This window comes from Oryctolagus cuniculus, chromosome 4 (assembly GCF_051225735.1).
Source record: "Oryctolagus cuniculus isolate XC-2025 breed Fujian yellow rabbit chromosome 4, ASM5122573v1, whole genome shotgun sequence".
Classification (NCBI taxonomy): domain Eukaryota; kingdom Metazoa; phylum Chordata; class Mammalia; order Lagomorpha; family Leporidae; genus Oryctolagus; species Oryctolagus cuniculus.
This window is the reverse complement of record NC_142870.1, coordinates 23,209,562-23,237,177: the sequence shown is the minus strand read 5'-3', so window position 1 is coordinate 23,237,177 and position 27,616 is coordinate 23,209,562. Positions and strand designations below refer to the sequence as shown.

The following is a 27,616-nucleotide window of genomic DNA, read 5'->3' as shown; positions in this document are numbered from 1 at the left end:
TGCTGAGAGAAAGCACAGTGACAAAGTGGAGTCATAAAGGAACACAGTCTTTCAGATAGTTGATGTATTGGAATGAGAAAAAAAAGTACTGGATAGGAAGTACATAAAGGGCCAAGATATTTATATTGTTTTATGATGAAAGACGTTAACATGTGCCTTCAAGCTGACAGACTGATCTACTAAAAAGCATTGTGGAGTGTGCAAGAGTACAATAGATTGAAAAGGCAGAAGGGTCATGAGTGAGGATTTGATGTTGTAGGAGGAGAATAGATGTATTTTAAGGCAAATTTATTGATTTGGGTGTGACATAAAAAATAGCTATCGTTTGATGAATGATATTTACTCTGTAAAATGTGTGAAATGACAAAATCATTATCACCAGAAAAACTCGGCAATTTTTTGAGAAAAGGTATGAAATAGAGGATAATTTTTCTCGTTTCTTCAGTTTTGGTATAACATGGGAGCATATATTTCAAATATCAATAGCAGCCTATTGAGGTTTCACCTCACCTCCGATGAATGGCTTTCATAAAGAAATAAACAAACAACAAATGCTGCCAAGGATGTGGGAGAAATGATACCCTAATCCACTGTTGGTGGGAACGTAAACTGGTACAGCCACTGTGGAAGACAGTATGAAGATACATCAGAAATCTGAATATAGACCTACCATATGATGCAGCCATCTCACTCTTGGGAGTTGACCCAAGGGAAATGAAATCAGTATATCAAAGAGTTATTTGTACTTCCATATTTATTGCAGCTCAATTCACATTAGCTAAAATGTGAAATCAACACAAATGTCTATGAACTGAGTACTTGATAAAAAAATTACTATATATGTATCCATAAAGTACTACACAGAGCTAAAAAAATTAAATTTTGTCATTTGCAACAAAAATGATTCAATTGAAAAACATTATACTTAGTGAAATAAGCCAGTCCTTAGTAGACAAATACAGTATGTTTTCCCTGATCTGTGGTAACTAATAGAGCACCTAAAAGGTAATCTATAGAAGTGAAATTAATACTGTATGAAGTGATGATTTTGACCAGCTATTGTCTTGACCATTGAGGAACAGTTTTGTTGTTTTTTGTTTTGTTTTCATACCATTTATTGAACTCTTTACTAAGTATAGAGTTAATCTTATATGTATAAAGTTAATTGAAAATAAATATTAGTAAAAAATAAGAACGGGAATAGGAGAAGGAGGAGGAAGAAGGGTGGGAGCGTGGGTGGGAGGGTAGGTAGGGTGGGAAGAATCACTATGTTCCTAAAGTTTATTTATGAAATGCTTGAGGTATATATACCTTAAATAAAAGGTTTCTGAAAAAAATAGCAGCTTATTAATATTTTGGTTTCAAATATGGTAGAAAAAGAGGATAAGATATAAAAGATGCTGGGAATAACCTCAGATAAACACTCTGCTTCAAAAAACCAACCACTTCTAAAACAATTTAGATATAATAATACACTGTTTTCTTTCTTCTATTTTTTCTTCTTCATAGGAAATTCTGCAGAATCAAATGCATATTTTACATACATATATAAATATATATACCTATGTATGTATACACCCACCAATATATCCATATGATATAAGCCCACCATGTTCAAGCAAGTGAATCTCCTTAATTTTGGTTATATCATGCAGCCAGCTGTTCCCTGGCAGCAGGTATGATAATCAATATTAAAATATTAAATATTTAATATATTTTATATTGAGTATCTTATAGTCTCAGAAATAATATTTCCTTAAAATAATCTGTGACTTTTTCTGGCTTTCCAATGCATAATATCACTTTTAAAAATAGAACAGCATGGTGTACTTTCAAATATCCTATTGGTGCATGGTGTTGTTTTGTCAACTGCTCACTGTTGGCCTTTTTCATGGATATTTTTGGCCTAAAAATAATGAACAGGTGGTGTGGTGGTAAGAAGCCATGTGGGTGTTAATGCGGCATCTCTTCCTGAAGAACAAGAGAAAGATATTTTCAGAATTCCAGGCCACCAATCTACTTAGTTGGCATCTGCAGTATAACACCATTTTGAGAGCAGGCGTTGTGCCATCCTAACAGATGGTTACAAGAATCGACAGCCAAGTGATCATGTATGTACATTGGTTGGGGGTGTTCAAAGCAAGCTGCTCACTTAAGAAGGTCAAACAGCAGACTTCCCAGAGCTTTCACAAATAATATTAAGAGGAATAGCTGTGTATTTCTCATATGCTGGGAATATTCTTCAGAAAATTACTTAGCACAGGCTGAGAATTTTATACTGCAATCAGAAGAACTCAGTGGCTTAGCAGATGTCCAGACTCTGACATAAATAAAAAAGATTAACTGTGAGAGCCAAAAAATCAAAAAGATTTCCATGTCACGTAAAGAAAGTAGGAGTTCTGATAAATTATATGTAATATACTCTTAAAATTGGATGCTTGGTCTGGTAAATTTATGCTGAAACAGATCTCAAGGTTCAACTAAATTGACTTGGAGTATAATTTATTAGTTCTCTAAAATCAGCTGCTTAACATAACTCCATGAAAGGTCTGTAACGCATTTTATCGGTTTTTTATCTGAATAAGTTAAATTCAACACTACCAATACAGAATAGATATATTAATTATCAAATTTCAAGTAGATTTTGAAAAATATAACAAAAAGTACTGAAAGCATATGTATATTTCAGTTATTTACATTTCATTTTGTTCAGTCAAAAATAACTTTACTAAAGAATAAATGAGAAGGGGCCGGCACCGTGGCTTACTTGGTTAATCCTCCACCTGCAGCTCCAGTATCGCGTATGGGCACCGGATTCTGTCCCAGTTACCCCTCTTCCAGTCCAGCTCTCTGCTGTGGCCTGGGAGGGCAGTGGAGGATGGCCCAGGTGCTTGGGCCCCTGCACCCACGTGAGAGACCAGGAGGAGGCACCTGGCTCCTGGCTTCAGATTTGCACAGTGCCGATTGTAGCTGCCATTTGGGGTGTGAAACAATGGAAGGAAGACCTTTCTCTCCATCTCTCTCTCTCTCACGGTTTATAACTTTACCCGTAAAAATAATAATACATAATATATAATAATTATAATTATATGTATATTACATATAATAATATAATATAATAATATTAGCAAATGTGGCAAATACTCTGCTAAGATGCCGCCTGCCCCAATGAGTACATAGAACTGATATCCACAAACTTGTGTAAGCCTCCTTGGTTTGAGTATGAGTGGGGACTCTGAGATGTTCTAACCAATAGAATATGGCAAAACATGATGTCAATTTATTTTACAACGCGGTAGCTTCTGTCCTCCTAACAGACTCAGTCTATTGTCTTGTGGTGTTTATACTTTGAGTAAGTAAAGGACATTGGAGGAGAGACCCAGGTAATACAGAATTGAGAGTTGAGCCTGCTAAAAGCCAGCTAGGAAGCAAGGGGGATTGATGCCTGATAGCTAATGAAAAATGAACTTTTCACTTCAAAATAATGAAAGAAACTGAATTTCACCAAAAAAACAAACGGATTTAGAAGCTGATCCTTCCCCAATTTAACCTTCAATGAGCCAGCAAATTTGGCAGGCACACTGATTGGATAGGTATTAAAGACCCTGAAGCAGAGAACCAAGATAACTGATACCTGGATTCCTGACACTCAAAAAATGAAATGATAAATATGTGTTGATTTAATCCACTGAAAATTTGATTTGATGTGCAGTAGCACATAATTAATATATTTTAATAAATTAATATTAAGGTGTTAGAATATAGATGAACTTGTAATCAAAAAGAGAGTTGCCTAGAAGAGATAAAAGTGCTATTGCCATCGCTAGAAGATGGAAGTAAATATGACCCACAAATAAAAGGTCCTGAATGCTGAAAAGAATGCTTGTGAGGGAGAGGGAGAGAAGAAAATGAAAATCTTTGCCCCAGTGATGCCACACTTTAACAGAATTTCTGCTTATCTTTTGATTTTCATCAATTTGTTGAATGGTGGGTTTTAAAGAGATTCTGAAAACATTTTGTAAATAACTTCAAAATGACGGAAAATTGCCCATCTAGAGAGAATAGTATACAAAGTAATAAAACTAACTATTAAACAAAAGTATTTGATGAATAGCTATTTAAATAAATAAGAATGTTTGTGTTAATGAATAGCATAAAATAAATGACATGTACTTGATAGTTCCTATGGATATGTAATAAACAAGCTGTTTTGTTTGTAATATATTTAATACTCACTCAAAATCTAGGAGTTATTTTTTGAATATACACATCTTTATAGTCAGACACATATATTAATCTAGGAGTGCAATATTTCACTCTTGCAACAAGTTGAAATACTGACTTATCTCAGGACTGTCTTATTTTAAACATGATATTCTTAAACCCTGCATAGGCTGGCAAATGATAATATTGGATAATATTTTTAAATTATCAATGAAGTAAAAACAAAAACAGAAATATAGTAGAGTTGGCTTATATTTGCTACAGTAGAACTCCATGAATTAAAACAGTACTTCAATTTCTATTGTGATAATTATTTATGAAACAAAGTAATGTCTTAATTGTAAAACTCCACAATTCTAGCAACATTATGTGAGATCCATCATGAGAGCTGTGTGTTAGGAATATACAATATTTTTACTTGCTTTTAAATATACTGAATTTATGTTTGGGTTGGATTAAAACGTTTTATATTCCATTTTATTTCATTTGAAAATCAGAATTTATTTAAAAACATTTGTTTTGAATACCAGAGAAAATATTTAATGTTGAAATCTAAAAATGGTCATTTTTCCATTCAACTAGCCATTGTCTATATTCCCACTAAACTGGATTTTTTGCTTTTTTTACTTATTGAATTTTTATTTGTTGAAGTATTAAACCTTTTAATATAATGTAATTTTAAAATATGTTATCTCAAAACTAAAAAGAAAGAAATGGAGAAAGAAAGATGTTGGGAAGGAGAAAAAGGGAAGAGTAGAGAGAGAGAGGGAGGGAGAGATTATTAATACTTTTTTTAGAAATGTATCTATAAATCACACTAAATTATTAAAAACTAATTACATATTAAGATTAAAAGCTTAAAAAGAAGACATTCTCCATCTGTCCCCTTAGGATCTGTGAAATAAAAATTAGAGGCCACTGTTTTGGACTAATCTCCTGTACTGGGCTTCCACAGACCAGACTTAAAGTCAAGGTAGAGTCACACAGGATAAAGTTCTACTACACAAACCAAAACCAAGTCATTATCTGACTTTCCAAGAAACCAGGAAAGAGAGATGACAGCCAAGTTTCCTGAACAGGTCAGTTTCAGTGAAGGTCATTCCAAGTGCATGATGATGAAATGTTCCTGAAGAGGAAGGTCCTTCAGCTTCAATCCTTATGCAAAATAAATCTGTAGAATCCCAAGGTTAACATTCAGTTGTTTTTCTATTGCTGCGAGCGTCTCGGGGAGTCTGGCCAGCAGACTCAACCCAGGGCCCACGACGATGGTTTCTCAGGCGAGGAAAGAATGAACGACGTTTATCCATCTTCAGTAGACTTTTTATTAGAGAAAGTAAACGTGACAGAGGGAGGAGGAAAGGAGAGGAAAGAAAGAGAGCTTCCTCCTTACACCCGCGGCTTATATACAAAATGCGACTAATCAGGAGCAAGCTAGAGTCCATGCATCGGGTACACCAACCCGGTCTCTGTTCATGTGAAAGGCACGTGTCATTCGGCCAATCAGGTGAGGTGTCACGCAGCAGGCAGGCAGGCAGACTCACTGCAGGGGTCCTGGTGCCATCTTGTTTACCGCAACCTCTATCCCTTCCTCTGGAGAGCCCCGCCCGTAGGAAAGCCCCCCCCCGTCAAAACCGAAAGTAAAAACCTCCGCCTAATGATACCGCCGTGGACTATTCCCTGACATCTCCCCCTTCTTTATTTTAAATTGATGGCGTGGAAACGTGTCTGTCTTAGGCGACCAGGAGCACAATACCGGCGTACCCGTCATGGGGTCGGCGGGGAGCATGCCCCTCCGCCCTGTCTTAGGTTGCTCGGCATGCCTCCCAGAACTTACCCGTTTTTGACTACCGTTCCAACATGCTAAGCCACACTCCCGCTTGGGGGTTAGTCATGGGGTATTGTTTGTGCATTGCTAACATGGCTTGTTTAACCACCAGCTGCGTTTGCCTATGGCAGCGTATAATGGAGATCAGGAGGCAAAGTAGCCCAGAACCAAACAAGAGTACCACAATAAACAGGGCCCCGATGGCCACCCATTCTTTAACCGTGTTCCAGGATTTGCCGAACCAGGACCCTAGGGTTGCAAAGGGCGACCATATAGTTGTACCAGAAGGAGAGGTTTCCCTTAACTGTAATATATCACATCACAGCTTATCTAACAGCAAAGTGAAATTGCTATTCCAAGTAGTATTTATCATTTTTCCTAAAGCTTTAGACTCATTGGCTAAATGAGAAAATTCTGCTGCTTTAAAGGGAGTAACACAAGTGGACACGGGTTGAAGTAAGCATGGCATGCCCGCAAGAGCCCCCAAGAAGTCCAGCTCTTCCTGCATAACATCTACACGCTGATTTAGCATTCAGAGGCCGGTATAGAGGTGTAGGTCCATTTCTTGTGGATGTTCCAGCACTGCGGCCATGTCCTTAGTAATGTTATCCAGTGTGGATAGGGTGGAAGCCTGAGAGACCGCCATACCGATGGCCGCCATGCCGGCTGACAAGGCTGCAATAACGGCTACAACGATGGCGGTGGCACGGTGGCACCGAAGTCTCTCCGGTTGCGGAGGGTGACTGCAAAGTCCTGTTTGCGTACCAGTACCCATACTGGGGCCCAAGTTAGAACATGAACCACGACAGCCATGTGGTTCCCATCCCAGCAGTTAGTCAGATTTCCTGAAAAACAAGTACCATTAATGTCTTGACAAACATACCAAAGAAAAGGCATGCGCAGGCACACAGGGAATTGACCCTGCCTTCAGCTTTATGGGATGTGTTATAGTACTTTAACGTTAGGTTAGCAGGTTGGTAGTACTAGCCACAGAAGGTGCCGTTAGCCCAATGGAATCCTTTAAGGAAAAGTAAGGGTGTGATATCTGTACAAGCTCCAGCAGCATTACACATAACAAATTGGTCCCACACACTACCATCGTCATCGGTTTCAAACATATTTTGGTTGGACCAAGCCTGTATGCTGTTACTGAGTGGCTGTATGTGGGTGTTATTGGAATGAGAGTTGGAACAGGTCACATTTGTAGTAGTAAAGCAGGTAATGACTGAATTATTGAGGGCTGTCCAGCCCCCAAATAATGCGTGGTGAGTAAAAAAGAATCCATGACCTAACTGTGCTCAAACCGTGTTAGATAAGCAAGATGAGAAAGCGGGGCGTACAGGGTTGACTGGGGATTTACAATGCTGGATGGGGTCTACAATAGGTAAAGGCTTGTTAGAAGTGCAGTGGAGACAACACAGTGGAATGCTATTAGAGGAGAAAGAGGCCACGTTGCCGGAATTATTCTGATATGAAGAGTTGGAGTGGGAAACATTCACAAAATCGCTGAGAACAAAAGGGAGTAAAATAATGCATAGTGAAGGGTGGGTGTGATTAAACCCACACTTATCCATACCGTCCTTGCTTATCTGAAAGCTGAAAGCAAAGAGATCCGGCTAGAGATAAGGTGAGATTCAGGCTAGCCTAAGCAGAGTTAGGCGAAGCTACCGGGTCAGCAGCCGGAACATTGTAGCGCTGACCAAGAGTAACATTGGCTAAGTACATTAAGGGTAGGATCTTGGAAGAGTTAGATAAAGGGAGAGGAAAAGGGAGCGCCCGAAGGAGTCCCCAGTAGGGGTTGCCCTCATCAGAGCTGCTGGTTGCGGTGGATAGGAGGATCTTCAGGAGGAGGTGGTGCGTCAGTGATCTCCTCGTCCTGTTCCAGATGGCAAGCATCGTCCTTCGATGGCTTGTCTAATCTCCTTGTCCTTTCTGGGGTCCACATCGGTTGTGTCGCGTCCTGTGGGAGAAAACAAACTGCGCCTCACACCCGTCATAATATCGTGAATGGGCCTTTCCATTGATTATCCTGTGGATCCTTCCACATCACCCATTCTTTACTTGGCTTCTCAGCGGAACGTGCATGCCGTTTGTCTGGAGTGGTGCCATCCGATTTCTGATTTAAAAAATTTATGGTGTATAGGGCTGTGTTCAAGATATCTTTGGGTGAGGAGGATAATACTCCTACTCCCCCTTTTTGTTTATTAATGATAAATTTTAGGTACTGATTTGTACGTTCTACTACGCCTTGACCCTGTGGATTATAGGGAATTCCAGTTACATGTTGGATGCCGAATTGTATTAAGAAATCTCGAAATTTCGCAGAGGTGTAAGCGGGACCATTGTCTGTTTTAATGACTTGTGGGGTTCCCCAGGTGGCAAAACATTGTAAACAATGTTGAACGACACAAGTGGTGGATTCTTTGGCCATGGCCAAAGCCATGACCACACCTGAGTATGTGTCTACAGTGACGTGAACACAATTAACTCTGTCAAATGAAGGTATGTGAGTTACGTCCATTTGCCAAATGTGACAGGGATACAATCCTCTGGGGTTAGCCCCTGTAGGTGCAGGCAGAGGAACATGTATCACGCATTGCTCACAGGTACGGACAATGTCTTTGGCCTTGGCAAGTGGAATGCTAAACCTTTTGCTGAGGGTTAGGCTATTTACATGCCATTTTTGGTGAAACTCTTTTACTAATTCTAGGGCTGAGCATGCAAGTTGGAAGCGAGAATATTGATCGGCTAAGTGATTGCCTAAGGCTAGGGGACCAGGTAGCTGGGAATGAGCTCTAATATGCCCTATAAATAGAGGAGTGACTCAGGTGTATATAGCCTGATGAACAGCGTCTAGATAAGGGAAAACAGTGGAATGGCGGGATAATATAACAGGGGATGACATTAGTTTGACAGCATTAACTACATAGGCACTGTCGGATAGGACATTAATAGGTTGTGTGTAGAAAAGCAATATTTTTGATACTATGGCTAGTTCTGCATGCTGAGGGGATGGAGACATAGTAAGTATGAAATGACATTGAGCACCGACTACCGTGGCTCCGGTGCCCCCTTTTGCACCATCAGTAAAGGCTATTGGGGCATTTATAATAGGGTTGTTATACACCCTTTTGAAGTAATGTACAGGTACATTTTTACAGAATGAAATAAAGGGATGACTGGGATAATGATTATCAATTTCTATATTTAAGTGTGCCATCATAGGAGCCCATTGCCAAACTTCCTTGCCCCATTCCCTAATTACTTGAGAGTCGAATGGTGTCACACATCAGTGTGGCACGCATCCCGAAAGTTCTAAAGCCTTGTTGGCAGTCTGTACAGCCAGGTTTCCCAATGCTTCTCCATATGGGAGTATTACTTTTGGTAAATGATTATGAGGATATATGAACAAGAAAGGCCCTCCTTGCCAGAGTAGGGCATATGGGTAGTGAAACTCTATGAAAATCAAAATTTGAATTTCTTGGGTGGGGTCACAATGCTGCATGGCAGTGGTTTTGAGTCTTTGTTCGAACATGAAGATCACCTCTTTTGCCTGAGGGGTCAATTGCCTGGGAGAATTAAGATTAGAATCCCCTTCTAGAAGTCGAAAGAGAGGTTGCATCTCTTCAGTGGTTAATTTACAGTAAGGCCGTATCCAATTTAAGTGTCCACAGAGCCTTTGGAGATCATTGAGTGTTTTTATGTCATGTGTGGAAATATTATAATCAAGAGGCATGACCTTAGTGGGGGTTACTTTTAGGCCCAAGTACTGTACAACAGTTTGAGATTGAATTTTTTCTGGAGCTATTTGTAGACCATTATTAGTGAGTTGTTTTTGCAAGGCAGTAAATGCCGCCAGCATGGTGTGGTTGTCCTGAGTGGCAAGGAGGATATCATCCATATAATGTAGCACTTTAATCTCAGGAAATTGTTGTCTTACTGGTAAGATGTCCTGTGCCACATATAATTGACATAGAGTAGGGGGCTGCATGATTTTCAGTGGGAATTGTAAAGGCAAAGCGTCGGGTGTCTTGTGGGTGAAGTGGAATGGAAAAGAAGCAATCTTTTATGTCTATTACTAGCACTTTCCAGTTTAGAGGTATCATAGTTGGCACCGGGAGGCCTGGTTACAGGGCTCCCATAGGCTGCATCTGCCGATTAATGACTCTGAGATCATGAAGAAGACGGTATTTACCAGATTTCTTTTTTATTATAAAGATGAGTGTGTTTCATGGTGAGGTGGACCTCAAATGTCCTGCCTCTAATTGTTCTTTAACCAATTGTTTAACAGCAGCCAACTTACGAGAAGGTAGGGGCTACTGCGGAATCCACACTGGGGTGTCTGTAAGCCATGTGAAGGGAATTGGCTGCTGTTCAGTGGCCCCTTTTGAGAACCCAGTCCTGACCTGTCTTTCCTTTGTTTCGCTTTGATGGGCTCAACTATGCCTTGTCCATGTTTACCTAAGCCTCCTTGTTTGTATCCCATTTTGCCATCATTTGCCAGCCCACGCCAGCTTTACTGTTACCATCTGTGAGTGTGAGTCCTAATTGTACCAGTACTTCTCTCCCCAACAGCGTGATGGGGAGGTTACATACGTATGGTTGAAACTGTCCCTTATGTTGTTCTTCATCCTGCCATTCTAGGACTTCTGTGCTCCTGGGTGGCACCTCCGTCGTGCCTAATCCTACAAGTGTATTGTCTGACTCCTGCAGGGGCCAGGAGGAGGGCCAATCCTTTCGTGGAATAATGCTCACATCGGCCCCAGTATCTAATAATCCCCTAATAGTCTTTCCTTTAATTGTTAAGGCCAAAATAGGTAGATTATCCAATGTCATAGTTAAAGCTGCAAGGTGAATTCCCTGCTTCCCCCTATAGTCTGCAATGGTAGGACAATGGAGTGCTTGAGCAAGAGGCTGCCCTGGCTCGATTAGCGCAGCCTGGCTCGTGGTCTGTAAGAACACTTTTCATTTCTCTTGCGGGAAAGTCAGTAATCCCAGGACAATCTGGAGCCCTTTAAGTGAATTGGTGGCTTTGCCAATGACGAGTGCTACACCTTGCAAGGGGACTTGTTGTGTGGTCGACTCTACCTCCACTGCCTACATTCCCATTGAGGGGGTTAATATTGAGGCAGTTGTGGCTCGGAGCTCGAAACAGGATATACCTGTTGGTTGTTGTTTTCCAGAGTCTTTCGCACCCACTGTTGTTTGGGGCCCCGAGGCGCTGGGGCCTGGTTCCTGTGTTTTGGTGACTGAGAGCGTTTGTCTGTTTTTTGTTCTAAGGGATTGCCTGCTTTGTCCATTTTTGAGTAGCATTCATTGGCCCAGTGGTTTCCTTTTCCACATCTGGGGCATAGTCCTGGTTGCCGGCCCTGTGTCCTAGTTTCCCTGCAATCCTTTTTTAAGTGGCCCTCTTTGCCACAGTTGAAACATTTACGGCTATTACCTCGTATAGTTTTTGCCATAGCCATGGCGGCATGGGCTCTGGACGCAATATCATCCATCACATCCCGACATATTTTTATGAAAGTGGGAATGTCTTTATGTTGCCAAAGTCTGAGTGCCGTACGGCACGTTTTATTAGCTTGCTCATAGGCCAATCTCCTCAACAATGGGGCGGCTTCATCCACCGACTCAAACAAATTGCCCGCAGCCTCAAACAGTCTGTTAATAAAGTCTGCATATGGTTCACTGGGACCTTGGATTATTTTTGTAAGACTGTATTTAATTTCCCCCTTTTTTGGGACCACCTTCCAAGCCCAAAGAGCCATGTCTCGAACTTGCATAAGTACTTTGTTTGGGCACCGCGCTTTCGCGTCCTCTGTGTCAAAGTCTCCATTCCCAGTTAACATATCCTCATTCCAAGCGGGTTGCCTGTTGGCCCTATTGGCCAGTGCCTGTTTTTTTGCTAGCTCCCCATGAGCTGCGGCCCATAGAATATAGTCACCCCCTGACAAAACTGCCTTGACTATGTTTCTCCAATCTTCCACTATAAGGCCTCCTAATCCCATGCCTTCAAGGACTGCCTTAGTAAAATTTGCATGGGGGCCCATAAAGTTGTACTGCTTGCTGCAATTCCTTAAGAAGTTTAAAGTCCACCGGTGTCCAACCTCTATTGCCCTGTTGATCTATGAATACCGGGAATATCTGTTGTGGTTTATAGAATTGTGACCAATCCGGAATCGGCCCTCAGTGGGATTGGATTCTCCTGCCAACAGGGCTGTCTCACTCCTCCTCCTCTGGGTCAACGGGAGTCATGGCCCTTCCCTTTTCCTTCACTGCTGTCCTCCCCAAACCGAGTACAATGGGGTGCCACTGTGGGGCACTGCTAGCAAGACAGCAACCGTGGGGAGAGTCCTCAGGGTAAGGCAGGAGGGAAGGCAGCGGAGGATAAAGTGGTGGGGAGATATCAGAGGGAGGGACTTTCTTCTTATTTGGCGTCCCTCCACCAGCACCAATTTCCTCCTCCAAATCTTTGCTGCTGCTATCTTTGGAATCCTTGCCTATCTTTTCTAAGATTTTTAAACCTTCATCTAGCAATTGCCCTATAGTTTCTGAGTCTGTAGCCAAAGCGTTATCAACCAAGAACCACATCCGTAAGACCGTTTCTTCAACTTTAGTGGCGCGTAGTTCCCTTCCTACCGTGCGCCAGTTTTCCCTTGATAAATCCCCTCCTTCTATGAACCATGGCGAAACTTTCGCCACTGCTCTGGTGAGAGAGCAGACAGTTGCAGCTTTGACGGGCGTCCCCGTCGCTCTCAACAATCAGTTGAGGAGCAGCCACATTTTGGCAACTGAGGGTGTATTTCCCATGGTTGGAACCTGATTTGCTTACTCAAAACCACGGTGGTTCTAGGCTTTATCCCCTAGATTTCCGTATATGTACGTTTTAAGTTTTCTTACCTTCTTCTGCTGCTTGTCCCTCGCCGAGGAATCCGAGACATGGCACCACTTGCTGCGAGTGTCTCGGGGAGTCTGGCCAGCAGACTCAACCCAGGGCCCACGACAACGGTTTCTCGGGCGAGGAAAGAACGAAGGACGTTTATCCGTCTTCAGTAGACTTTTTATTAGAGAAAGTAAACGTGACAGAGGGAGGAGGAAAGGAGAGGAAAGAAAGAGAGCTTCCTCCTTACACCCGCGGCTTATATACAAAATGCGACTAATCAGGAGCAAGCTAGAGTCCATGCATCGGGCACACCAACCTGGTCTCTGTTCACGTGAAAGGCACGTGTCATTCGGCCAATCAGGTGAGGTGTCACGCAGCAGGCAGGCAGGCAGACTCACTGCAGGGGTCCTGGCGCCATCTTGTTGTTTACTGCGACCTCTATCCCTCCGCCTCCGGAGAGCCTCACCCCGTAGGAAAGTCCCCCCCCCCCCGTCAAAACCGAAAGTAAAAACCTCCTCCTAGCAATACCACTGCGGACTATTCCCCGACATTCTATCACTCAGTCTCTCTGTCACAGCCTTACAAGGGAAGTGACTGATAGATTTGCTTTTTGCTTTTGGTTTTCTTCAATTCCTTCTCTGTCTATAAGACCACCTTCCTTCAGCCAGATCATCAGAAGAATTATTCTATTTTGTGGAATGAAGTACTGCAATCTTAAATCATAAAATTAAGTCAACTAAGAGGTTAAAAAAAAGAAAATTACAATGCATATTTCCTAAAAGAGGATGAAAGATGAAAAGAGAGAATCAAACAGCAGATGTTAGTATTGTGTTTTAAAAACAGGGAAACACACTTTGTCACTGGTGAAAAGAATAGGGAAAACTAAAATATTCACTTTGAGTGTAAAGCTTTTGAGGCATTTGTTTATTGATTAATTATTATTTTATTTGAAAGACGGAGAAAAAGAGAGAAACACAGAGATCTGCCATTCACTGGTTTATTTCCTAAATGACCACAAGAGCCAGGGTTGGGACAGGCCAATACCAGGTGCCAGGAACTTCATCTGGGTCTCCCACAAGGATGACAGGGATGCAAGTACTTGTGCCGTCACTGCTGCCTCCCAGCTTGCACATTAGCTGGAAGCTGAGTCAAAAGTGGAGCCAATACTTGAACCAGGCATTCTGATGTGCTTTGTGGGCATCCCAAGCAGTGTCTTATCCATTAAACCAACCGTCCACTCCATGTTATTGTTTGCATTTGCTCTTTTTCCTACAAGTTAAGTTCATTATTTATGGCAGAGGAAGTAAATACAAAAGAAAAACCATGCTCTGACTAGCAATGAGTTGATCATGAACAGTGAACAAAGAATCAAGCTCCTAAAGAACCATCAAAAAATCGTAAAATAATAATCTGGGATTAGGAACTAGTTGTTATTTGTTGATGTGTGTATATATCATTGAGGAATCTACTTGGTTTTATCATTTAATATTTATTATGTCAGGTCTGACTTAGTGAATTTTACAAATGAGTAGGTATTACATGGGAAGTTACAAAAGGCTAGAAAGGTGAGGAAGTTAAGAGGACTGATAGAAATAACCAATAATTTCCCATGAATTTCAACTCTATGTAAAGAATGATATAGCCAATGATGATGAAAGATTATGCTTTGATATTATTATATTTAAGACAGAAACATCAAGAAAGTTTTTGTTCCCAATAACTCTGCAATGATCATGAACTATGTTGCAATATAGGAATACATAAAATCAGTTACATGATGTTTTCCATTAATATTATAAAAGCACTCTTTGGGTTGGAGAAGCACTCACTAAATCAGATATGAAGGCCATGTATTAATGAGGTAACACTCATAAAAGAGAAAGATCATATAATGCAGAATGGTTTCCCATGATGGAACAATCACCAAAGGAAAACAGATTTTACAGAGCTGAATAAACAAGGGAGAGAATGATCCAGCATTTATCTTTTTTGAACTGGTTAATTTTGCAAAGCATGATGGACTCCAGTTGCATCCATTGTATTGCAAAAGAAGAATTTCATACTTTTTATGGTATGAAATTTCATACTTTTTTTTTACTTACTTAGTTCATTCATTTATTCTAGTGACAATATTTGAGAATGCACTGTATACAAGATACTCTTCCAAAGACTGACAGCAAAGTCCAAGACAATCTTTACCTTCAACAAGCTGGTGGTCAAGTAGGACTCGGTGGTGAAGGGGTATCAAGGATATGTAACTGGGGATGCAGTTATATGGGGAAGGGACCAGCCCAGACACAAACTTGCCCTTCCAACTTGTCTACAGTGGCTCTTTTTTACCTTATAAATAGTGTGGTGGAATGCACAGAGGGGAAAAGAAAGAGCCAGTGGCACAGTCTAACTCCATAGTCTTGAGGTGAATTTTCACACTTTTTATATACACACAGTTTTGCACTGTGTGTGTATATCACATTTTCTTTATCCTGTCATTAGTTGATGGACATTTCGATTTGTTCAATATCTTAACTATTATGAATTGAGCTCCTATAAATATAGGGGTGCAAATAACTCATGTGCTGATGTCATTTCCTTTGGATAAATTCCCAGAAGTGAGATGACTTGGTCATATGGTAGATCTATTTTCAGATTTCTGAAGAATCTCCAAACTAGTTTTCCATAATGGCTTTACTAGTTTGCATTGTTACCAATAGTGGATTAAGGTATCTTTTTCTCTACATCATCACCAGCATTTATTATTTTTCTGTTTTTTGGAGGATAGTCATTGAAACTTGGGTGAAGTGAAACCTCACTGGGCTTTTATTCTCATTTCCCTGATGGCTGGATATCCTGAGTGTCTTTTCATAGGTCTCTTGGTCATCCATATTTCATCCATTGAAAAAGTCTGTTTACGTGCTTTGCCTGTTTCTTAACTATATTATTTATTTCATTGTTGTTGAGTTTCTTGAGTCTTTATGTATCTTGTATAGTAGTCCTTTATCAGATGAATAGTTGGCAAATATTTTCTCCCATACTGTTAGTTGCCTCTTCACTTTGCTAAGTGTTTCCTTTGCTGTTCAGCACTATCTTTGCTTGATTTAATCCCATTTGTCTGTTTTTGCTTTTATTCCTGTTCTGGGATTTTATCCAAGAAGTCTTTGCTTATTCCAGAGTTTTTTCTCATTGCAGAATTTCCGCAATGTTTTCTTCTACTAATTTGATGGTATTGAAATCGGAAAAGACCCCCTAAAATTTACTGGAATTTGGGGTGCCTTACGAATTCACCACGGGCTTATTACTAAATCCCCGATATTAATAAGCCTGAGAGGGTTCTTGCCTAATATTTAGAGAAGAATTCTAAATACTGGCACAGATAAGCAAGGCAGCATGGTACGTTTTAAGCTTTTATTTAGGGAGAAAGATGCATAGAAGGGTGAGAGCTTTATTTAGGGGAGAGAAGTGAATAGGGGTTCATACCAAGCACCAGGAACCAGCCACGTGGATGAGCATCTAGGCCAGGAAGCCTAGAGCACATGGCCTGAAGGCCATGCGCCCTGGAGGCACAGGGCTACAGTAAGCCCTGTCCTGGCAAGAGGCCAGGGAAGAAGAGCAGGGCCCGGCACACTGTTCCCTAGGCTTTTAACCCACTCCAAAGGGGAGTGGTTAATTAACCTGATTGGCTGGTGGCACCCTGGTGTGACCAGGTAGGGGAATGAGGCCACACAGGGGTGTGGTCTTCCAGTTCACAAATCTGACCAGTTTTAACCTGTATGTCTGCCTACTTCAGTATCAGGTTATAGATTTATATCATTAATCCATTATGGTCTGACTTTGCATAAGATGTAAGGTAGGGATCTTGTGTAATACTTCTGCATGTCAAGATCCAATTTTCACAATACCCTTTGTTGAAGACTGTCCTTTCTCTAGGAAGTGATTTTAGCTCCACAATACCAAGAATGATCATATGATCAGCATATGTGAATAATAGATTCAAATTCTAAATTATAGTATTATTTTAATATAGCACAAACTGATAAAGCTATAGAGTGTTTATAATTAGAAGTACTTTTTTTCACTGAAGACATTTCTGTAATTGTTTCCATTTAGAGTATTAGGAAAATGAGGCAGAAAATTCTAATTGAGTTATTCATCCTCATATAGCAAGAGTGTTCTCATTTTGAGTAAATATGTTTTCAAATCCTACTCATTATTAAAAAGGTGTAGCAAGGTATAAAGCAAAAATAATCTCTTATATATCCTGCAAAGGAACCTGAAACTGAAAAGAAAATAATTCTCATTTTTTTCATTTCTAATGCTTTGCTCTCAAAATTGGCTTCCCATAATTTTTATGAAGTGTAGATTTTACTTTGGAAAGAGTAAGTCATTCAATAAACAACTTTTATTTTAGAAATACAAAAAATGTGGGGAAAATCCTCCTTGTGCACCCATCTCTCTGTAGCTTTTTTCTAACTTTTGTCCCATTTAAAATGGAACTGCACCAAAATGTAATCGGTATCATTTCACAATTGTGTGGCCTCCATTCCCTACTTTTCCAAGATTTAAACTCATCTCTAAGTGCCTGCTAGATTTCCTAGTGTTCACATCCACAAGGCATCATTCAAGGGAGAATGTGAGATCCAACCAAGTCTACTTTTCTATCCCCATTTGTAATGTTATTACTCCAATCTTAGCATCTTGTCCTTTCAGCTGTATTGTTATGACAATCTGATGAATGTTCACACTATTTTACTGTTGTCTTTCTCTTACAAACGGCAGTCAAACTGACCTTTTTAAAAGTCAGGGTAGAGATAAAACTTGAGAAAATAGTAAAAGGCATGGGAGGAGACCAGGATCTCATAAGGAATTAAGGTGTTGTAAGAGAAGCGGGAGCAGGATTAATTTTAATGCAGGCCAACAGAAGACAGGCGGAGCTATGAAGACAGAAAAGATCCAAGAAATAAGCAAATGTTGATATGGAAGGAAAATGGGTGGAGCATAATGTCCAAGAAGCATTGAAAAAAGCTTTGCAAAACCCAGAGAGTGACTTACTTTGCCAAGTGGTTTTGCAAATTCGATGAAAATAACCAGTTTGCAAATTCAATGAAAACAAATAATATAACTAGCTTTGGGAAAAATGAAATATTTTGATAACTTGATAAAGGTAGCACCCATGAAATTGTAAGAACAAGAGTGCACAATTCATCTTGCTAGGCATTTGTGGTAAGAAATTGTTTTCAATGAATATCAACCATCCCTTTGGGGAGTTTTGTGCTGCTTTCTTTTCCTGTGAAGGGATTCCAGAATGATGGCTGCTGCTTAGGAGAGAATAAGGTCCTGGAAGGAAATTTTTTTGTCATTTGAGATGTATCATTATCATATATTTGCATGCTAATCAAAATAGCAGGTAGGGAGAAGGATGTTTGTGATGTAGGAAAAGAAGGGATCTGTACAAAATTATAATTATTTGTTAGTTGAGATGTGAAAGGGTCTACTACCTAGGTGGACAGTAAACCATAGTAACAAGCAGGAATTGATTACCTTTCAGAGCAAGAGGAAATATTTGGATAGAATTTGCTTGTTATTTGAGAAACAGAAGAAGAAATATTGCCAGGGAGTGAAATCAAGTTCAAATTAGAAGAAGGAAGGGACCACAACATAAGAGAATAGATTGGGTACATGGGAGATGTTTCTGAAGTTATGCTACAATTCCCATGGGCATAGAAAACTATGTCCAGAAGGTAACTAGAAAAGCATTCAAAGGGAAGTGTCAGATATCTTGCAGCAAGCTGTTTGTACTCCAACAACACACTTGGCTCAAGAAACCAGACAGATGGAAATTTAATGTAGAACATGTGATGGCTGTCTTCACAAAGTTTCTGTTCCTTTAGATGTCTTGGTCCCTTTTATACTGCTTTAAGAGAAAACCCGAGACAGAGTAATTTGTTTCTCAAGGATCTGGAGACCAGGGATTCCAATATTAAGGTGCCAACATCTGGTAAATACTTTTTTTAATGTATCGTTAAATGACAGAAGGCAGAAAAGCATGCGATGTGAACTGGGTCTTCACATTCCAGATGAACGGAACAAGAACCCAATCTCAAGGGCCAGAATTGTGGCTTAGTGGGTAAAGTCACTGCCTGTGATGCTGGCATCCCAGATGTCTCCAGTTTAGGTCCTGGATGCTCCATCTCTGCTCCAGCCCCCTACCGATGGCCTGAGAAAAGCAATGAAGGCTGGCCCAAGAGCTTGGGCCCCTGTACCCATGTGGGAGACCTGAAAGAAACTCCTGGCTCCTCGTTTCAACATGGCCTAACCCTGGCTATTGCAGCTATCTGGGGAGTGAATCTGTGGATGGAAGATCTTTCTCTATGTCGCTCCCTTTCTCTGTAAGTCTGACTTAAAAAAAAGTGTTTCCTGATGCCTTTTTTTTTTTTTTTATTGAACACATTAATTCATAAGGGCAGAAGCCTTATGACCCACACACCTTCCCCAGTTACCAACCTTGCTGTATTGGTCACTAAGTGTGGAACACAAGAATTCTGGAGGAAAGTATGTACTTTAGCACTAGAATAACGTATTGAAAGGAAATAAAGAAAAAATATAAATTTCAGAAAAAATTTCCTTAAAGCTACAAACATCCTTGTAAGTATTAGAGTAAGCTTGGAACTTATAAAGAAAAGATGAATGGCAGTAGATGTCTACCATTTTAAATTTATAAAGAATTTTTTAAGAAAAAAGGTTACAAAGTAAAAATGATTATATTTATGATATTTATAAAGAACAAAATAAAGGATTTTTAAGAAAAAAGATCACAAGCCGGCGCCGTGGCTCAATAGGCTAATCCTCCACCTTGCGGCGCCGGCACACCGGGTTCTAGTCCCGGTTGGGGCGCCGGATTCTGTCCCGGTTGCCCCTCTTCCAGGCCAGCTCTCTGCTATGGCCAGGGAGTGCAGTGGAGGATGGCCCAGGTGCTTGGGCCCTGCACCCCATGGGAGACCAGGAAAAGCACCTGGCTCCTGGCTCCTGCCAGGATCAGCGCGGTGCGCCGGCTGCAGCGGCGGCCATTGGAGGGTGAACCAACGGCAAAGGAAGACCTTTCTCTCTCTGTCTCTCTCTCTCACTGTCCACTCTGCCTGTCAAAAAAAAAAAAAAAAAAAAAAAAAAAAAAAGAAAAAAGATCACAAAGAAAAATATTACTATATTCATTATTATTTCTAAAAAGCAAAATACACAGTTGTACCTCAATCAAGCTGTATAAAGCAAAAAGGTATCAGTCCATTTGAATATACTAAGATGAAAATGTTTTCTAATATAACATTAGATTATTTGGGGAATATTGTTGCTTGGAAGTAGCTTTTGAAATCATTTTATAACCATTAAAGAAAAATTTGGTTAACTCACAAAGAATGAACTAAAAGCAACACATGATAATTTAAACATAAACTAAATAGAAACATCATGTCCACATTTATAGAAGTTATTCTCAAAATGTAATAGAGTTTCCTTGGCACTAACTCAGATCTTACTGACAAATTGGCTTTTCATATTCCAAAATTATACCAGAATATTATATCTTTTAATTGATCTTTTATTTTTTTAATTTACAAATAAAATTAAATATATTTATGCTGTTTGATATGATATGTGTGTATTTTAAAATCAATAAGGAAATACATAAATAGAAATAGGTCTTAAAAATGTTCATGGATAATGTATACTAGGAAAAACTTGTGCATAGATTTATAAGTGGTTTTGCATTAGAATAAGATATCTTTCCATTCTACTTTTCTACATTCGTTCATTAGTGAACATTTGAGCTATTTTCATGTCTTGGCCCCTGTAAGTCAAGAATGAACATCAATAATAAAATGCTTCTTTGGGATCCTGATTTCAATAATTGCATAGGTGTTAGAAACTTCTAAGGAAACTGCATGTTGTTTTCCATAAAGCTTAAACCATTTTGTATTTCCATCAGTTGTGCATAAGGACTATTATATTTCCATATTCTTATCAACTCTTATTATACACAAAGCCCTTATCAACTCTTATTACACACAGATATAAACACAAAGGATGTGGAAAATCAAGTGGAAAGTGTTTACTCTCATTTAATTGCATTTTACATTGGCTTTTTGAAGCTCACTATTGTGTGTATGTTTGTGTTTGTGTGTGTGGTGGATGTGCACATATGTGCTTGGTCATAATCCTCAGTGATTTCAAGTCATATTTCTTTTAAGACTATGGCTACTGAAAACACTTTCATTATGTTTCTGCCTGACTATGAAGCAACACACATATCCCTAGCTTTCTTATTCCTCCTTTGCTTTCTCTCTCCACTCTAGAACATGACATTTCCCACACACAGTGCTATTCATGAAATCCTCCACAAATAAAACTATTCCCATGGGGGTATACACAGACAAACACACATAATCCCCTTTTTATTTCTTTTTTTGACAAGTAAGATGTTTTAAATCATGAAATATGCAGTTGTTACCCAAGAGTCTTAGTGCAGTAATCACAAGTTAGAACAGTGCTATATTACCATTGCATGTTTGTCAATTTGCAAGAAACTCCATTTGTGCTTTTTGAGTGTTTTTGAGAGTTTTTGTGATGTATTCATTTGTCCTAGTTATTGTTTCCCATAACCAGGTTAAATTAAAAGAGGTTATTAAAACAATTGTGTCTACAGGACCCAGCCATCCCACTCCTTGGAATTTTCCCAAATGGAGTTAAATGGGGAAAAAAAAAAAGAGCTGTTTGCACCTCAATGCTTGTTGCAGCTCAATTCACAATAACTAAGACATGGAATTAACCTAAATGCCCATCAACGGATGACTGGATAAAAAAACTATGGGATATGTACTCTATGGAACACTATACAGCAGTAAAAAACAATGAAATCTGGTCATTTGCAACAAAATGGAGGAATCTGGAAGATATCATGCTGAGTGAAATAAGCCAGTCCAAAAGGGACAAATATCATATGTCCTCCCTGATTGATGACAACTAAATGAGCATCTAAGAGGAAACCCGTTGAAGTGAAATGGACACTATGAGAAACAATAACATGATCAGCCCTTGTCTTGACTGTTGAGGAACAACTTACTATTTTATTCCTTTTCGTATTTTTGTTGTTGTTGTTCTTTTTGTTCTACTTAATACCACTGGTAGAACTCTGTAATTAATACACAATTATTCTTAGGCATTTAAAATTAACAGAAAAGTGATTGTTAAATATAAGAGTGGGAGTAAGAGAGGGAGGAGATGTACAGGTCGGCACATGCTCACTGGGACTTACCTCCAATGGTAGAGCTAGAAATGTGCCAGAGGATTCCAACTCAATCTTATCAAGGAGGCATGTATCAATGCCAGCTCACTTGTTAAAGTGATACGTTTAAGTACATAATTGATCAAACAGATATGGTAAGTGTCAAAGAGATTTCACAAATAGGACCACATCTGCAAATAATGAAGGATAGAATTAAAAGGGAGAGAATGATCCTGCGGGGGAAGCAGGACACACAGCAGACTCATAGAATGGCAAATGCCCTAAACAGCACTCCGGCCTCAGAATCGAACCTTGGGGCGTTTGGATCTGGCTAAAAGGCCCATGAGAGTCTCACAGGCATGGGAAGCCAAGATACTGTGGCAAAAACAACCTGAATGAAAGATCTCAGTGAACAAGATCCCAGCAGAAAGAACGGGCCATCAAAGAAGGAGACACCTTTCTCTGAAGGGAGGAAGGAACCTCCACTGTGATACGGCCTTGACTAAACCAGTTCAGAGTTGGTGAACTCAAGGGGCTTCCATAGCCTCGACAGCTCATAGCAAGAGCCTCGGGTGATTGTTGACGTCATAAATAAGAGTGTCAATTGTTAAATCTACAACAGGAGTTACTGGGCACATGCTCCCCACGTAGGATCTCTGTCCTTAATGTGTTTTACTATGAGAGTTAAAGATAACACTACTAGTTGAACAGTACTCTTTATCATGTGCGGTTGTGTGGGAGCAGTCTGTTGAAATCTTTGCTTAGTATATACTAAGCTAATCTTCTGTATATAAAGATAATTGAAAATGAAACTCAATGAAGAATGGGATGGGAGAAGGAGTGGGAGATGGGAGGGCTGCGGGAGGGAGGGAGGTTATGGAGGGGGAAGCCACAACAATGCTAAAGTTGCACTTTGTAAATTCACATTTATTAAATAAAAAAATTGTGTCTAGAAATCTCAATAGTCCAATTCAAAAATTTATGTTTGGATTGCTACCAAATCTATTCCTTTGGTGAAATAAAGATTCTTTGGATCCAATAAAAATCTGGATTTGACATCTCAAATATAATACTTCATCAATCAGCCTTCAGTAGCTACTGACTATGAATTCAAGTAAAGCCTTTCCCTTATGTAATTTTCAGGAGTCCTAATCTCTGAATTCTAGATCAGGAAGAGTTGAATTGCCCTTGGTACATAACTGAAAGCTTCTTTATTCTGATTAAAATACAACTTAGCATAACGCATTAATGCTTTTTAGTATTTAGTTTTTTCATAGTGTAGGACAGCATGGGATATCATTTCTAGGGGTGTGGGCCTTCCAGGATAGTTCATTAGGAATCAACAACTCTTTTCCAGTGACAGTGGATCTAATTGCCTGCCACCTACCCTAAATGTGACTGAGGAAATCCAATTAATTCAATTCACTTCTCCTAATACTATTGTATGTGTAGAATGTTATTCATTTATCTTATAACTTTCCAAGTAAAATAATTATCTCTATTCTTGGAGATATATATATACAAGAATGTCCCTTGTGGAAAATGCATTTTCAAAGAACATTTCATGTACTATAGTGTTAGCCTGTGAACAGGAAAGCTTCTATACAATCAGAAATCATGGTCTGAAATGGCAATTGAATAAAAACTTCCATAAATAATCCAATTATCTCTGAGGAAATAAAAATATGAGAAATAAAGTACCAATTGAAATTTTGACTGTCTTGCTAGGATTACAGATTGCCCAAGCCAAACATTAGTTATAAGGATTTTTTTCAAAAATTATTTATTAATGTATTGAAGAGGCGAAGAGAGAGAGAGAGAAAGCTTCCTTCTGATTTACTACCCCGATGCTCGTAGTGACTGACCCTGGTAAGAGCTCAATCCAGATCTTTCATGTATGAAGCAGGACAAGTATTGAGCCATTATTTTCTGCCTCCAGGATCTGCACTAGAAAGAATCTGGATTCAGGTGCAGAGTTGGAACTTGAACCCAGGTAGTCGGATATGGTATGTATATTCTAACTGGAGGCCTAACAACTAGACCAAACACATGCTTCCATTTAGCAATTTTAAAACAGTTGTAACACTGATAGTTTTTCATAACTTCCATAATTTTTTCTACATTGTTTTAAGTTATGTAGTATAAAGTTCTTTTCTTAAATAAACTTGTCATTTATAAATTACTGATAGGTTGATTTTATTTGAAAGGCAAGGAGAGAGGGAGAGAATGCAAGATGCAAGAATTCTCCCATTAGTAGTTCACTTCATAAGTGCTTTAAACAGCTGGAGCTGGAGTAGTCTCAAGTCAGATGCTGGAAATATCATCTAGGTGCATGTGCTATCCCCCAGGGTATGCATTAGGAAGAAGCTGGAATCAGGAACATTGCTAGAACTGGGAACCACTCTGATATGAGATATGGGCATCTCATAGTAAATTTTTTTTTTTTTTTTTGCCAGGCAGAGTTAGACAGTGAGAGAGAGAAACAGAGAGAGAGTTATAGACAGTGAGAGACAGAGAGAGAGAGAGAGAGAGACAGAAAGGTCTTCCTTCCATTTGTTCACCCCCAAATGGCCACCACGGCCAGCGCGCTGCACCAATCTGAAGCCAGGAGCCAGGTGCTTCCTCCTGGTCTCCCACGCGGGTGCAGGGGCAGGAGCCAGGTGCATCCTCCTGGTCTCCCATGCGGGTGCAGGGCCCAATCACTTGGGCCATCCTCCACTGCCTTCCCGGGCCGCAGCAGAGAGCTGGACCGGAAGAGGAGCAACCAAGACAGAACCCGGTGCCTCGAATGGGACTAGAACCTGGGGTGCCGGCACCGCAGGCAGAGGATTAGCTTAGTGAGCCATGGTGCCGGCCTCATAGTGAATCTTTAAGCACTATGCCTATCATAAATAAGTTCATATGACTCAGTATTATGGAATTCATTTAAATTGCACATTTTTCGCAAAATGCTTTATTAACAGCAAAATGTTTTATAAGCAGCAAAATGGATACATGTAGGATACATTCTTTTTTTAAATTTTAACTCCCATATTTAAGAGATATTATACAATATTTTTCTTTCTGTTTATTTCACTCAGTATGATGTTCTCCATCATTTGATGCAAAGTATGTAATTTCATTCTTTTTAATAGCGGAATAATATTCAATTGTGTCATGTATCACATTTTCTTTATCTGTTCATTTGATTATGGACACCTTGGTTTATTCTACATTATGGCTACTATGAATAGTGATGTTATAAACACAGTGGTGCAGGTATCTCTTTGACACAATGTGTTTATGTCTTTTAGGTATAAACCCAGTAGTAAGTATATAGGATCATGTGGGTAGTCTATTTCTGATTTTTTGAAAGAAATGCTCATATGTTTTCCACAGTGAATGTGCTATTTTACATTCCCATTAACTGTGTGAAAGAGTACCTCTTTCTCTATATCCTTGTCTGCATTTGTCACTCTCTGGATAGTTATTCTGACAAGGGTGAAGTGACAACTCATTCTGATTTTGATTTGCATTTGTCTAATAATGGCTAGTAATGTTGAGCATTCTTTTCAGAAATTTATTGACAATTTGTATTTTTTCTTTTGAAACTATCTTTTTTTTTTGACAGGCAGAGTTTGACAGTGAGAGAGAGAGACACAGAGAAAGGTCTTCCTTTGCCGTTGGTTCACCCTCCAATGGCTGCCGCGGCTGGCGCGCTGCGGCCTGCGCACCGTGCTTCTTCTGGTCTCCCATGGGGTGCAGGGCCCAAGGACTTGGGCCATCCTCCACTGCACTCCCGGGCCACAGCAGAGAGCTGGCCTGGAAGAGGGGCAACCGGGACAGAATCCAGAGCCCCGACCGGACTAGAACCCGGTGTGCCGGTGCTGCAAGGCAGAGGATTAGCCTATTGAGCTGCGGCGCTGGCCTCTAACTGTTCTTGGTAATATTCTAATACTATATTGAATAAGAGTGATGGCAGTGAACATTTTTGTCTTCTTCCAGATCTGAGGAAATGTTTTCAGCTTCTCATTCAGTTTGATATTGGTTTGTGTTTTTTCATATATAGCTTTTATAATGAGAGGTGTGCTCCTTTTTTATTTATTTTATTTATTTATTTTTGACAGGCAGAGTGGATAGTGAGAGAGAGAGACAGAGAGAAAGGTCTTCCTTTGCTGTTGGTTCACCTCCCAATGGCCTCTGCGGCCAGCGCGCTGCGGCCAGTACAACACGCTGATCTGAAGGCAGGAGCCAGGTGCTTCTCCTGGTCTCCCATGTAGGTGCATGGCCCAAGGACTTGGGCCATCCTCCACTGCACTCTCGGCCACAGCAGAGAGCTGGACTAGAAGAGGAGCAACCGGGACAGAATCCGGCACCCCGACTGGGACTAGAACCTGGTGTGCCGGTGCCGCAGGCAGAGGATTAGCCTATTGAGCAGCAGCGCCAGCCGAGGTATGCTCCTTGTATATTTAATCTGTGGACTGATTTTATTATGAATGCATATTGAATCTTATCAAATGCTTTCTCTGCATATAGTGAAATGATCACATTGTTTTTGTTCTTCATTTTGTTTATGTGATTTATGACATTGATTGAACCACACTTGCATCTCTGAAATAAACCCCATTTGATTGCTATGTATGATCTTAATGTGGTGTTGGATTTGGCTTTTCAGTATTTTATTGCAAATTGTTGCATCTATATCACAAGGACATAGGTCTGTAGTTTTCCCTTCATGCTGTGTCTTTGTCCAGTTTAGGTATTAGAGTGATGCTGCCCTCATAAAAAATTTGGCTGAGTTCCATACTGGTTAATATTTTGGAATAGCTTGGAAAGCATTTGAGTTAGTTCCTCTTTAAATGTATTTTATAATTCAATAATAAAGTCATCAGGTATTCAAATTTTCCTTGGGAGACTGCTAATTTATACTTCAGTCTTGTTGCTTGTTATGGGTCTATTTACATGTTATGAATCTCTTAATTTAATCTGTGTCCAGGAATTTATCCAATTAATTGAGGTATTTCCAATGTGTTAGCATATTGTTGTTCATCATACTTTCTTATGATCCTTTGTGATTCAGTGGTATCAGTTGCAATGTTTACTTAATCATATCTAATTTTATTTATATGGTTTTCTTCCTCTTTGCATCTTTGTTAGTCTCAGGGTTTATCTATTTTGTTTATATTCTCAAAAATCATTTCTTGTTGATTTTTCTTTTGTATTGTCTTGTTTTGATTTCATTTATTACTGCTTCGATGTTTATTGTTTCTCAACTCCCATGATTTGTCATTTCATTTGTCCTTATTTTTCTAAGTTCTTTAGATGTATCATTAGGTCATTTATTTGAGACTTTTGTACTTTTTTAACGTAAACACTTAGTGCTGTAAACTTCCCTCTTAGTACTGATTTTGTCATATCCAACAGGCTTTGATATGTT

The 27,616-nt window shown here is 39.7% G+C and overlaps 1 protein-coding gene across 1 annotated transcript; it reads right to left on the bottom strand.

Moving 5' to 3' along the window:
- Window positions 1-5,533: 5,533 nt before the first annotated feature.
- Window positions 5,534-13,231, bottom strand: LOC149126927 (uncharacterized). Its single transcript, XM_089330352.1, has 2 exons — window positions 12,950-13,231; window positions 5,534-8,009 (listed from the first exon to the last, which is right to left on the bottom strand). The coding sequence occupies exons 1-2, from the start codon at window positions 13,229-13,231 to the stop codon at window positions 7,857-7,859; spliced, it is 435 nt and encodes a 144-aa protein (XP_089186478.1). The 3' UTR covers window positions 5,534-7,856.
- Window positions 13,232-27,616: the final 14,385 nt, after the last annotated feature.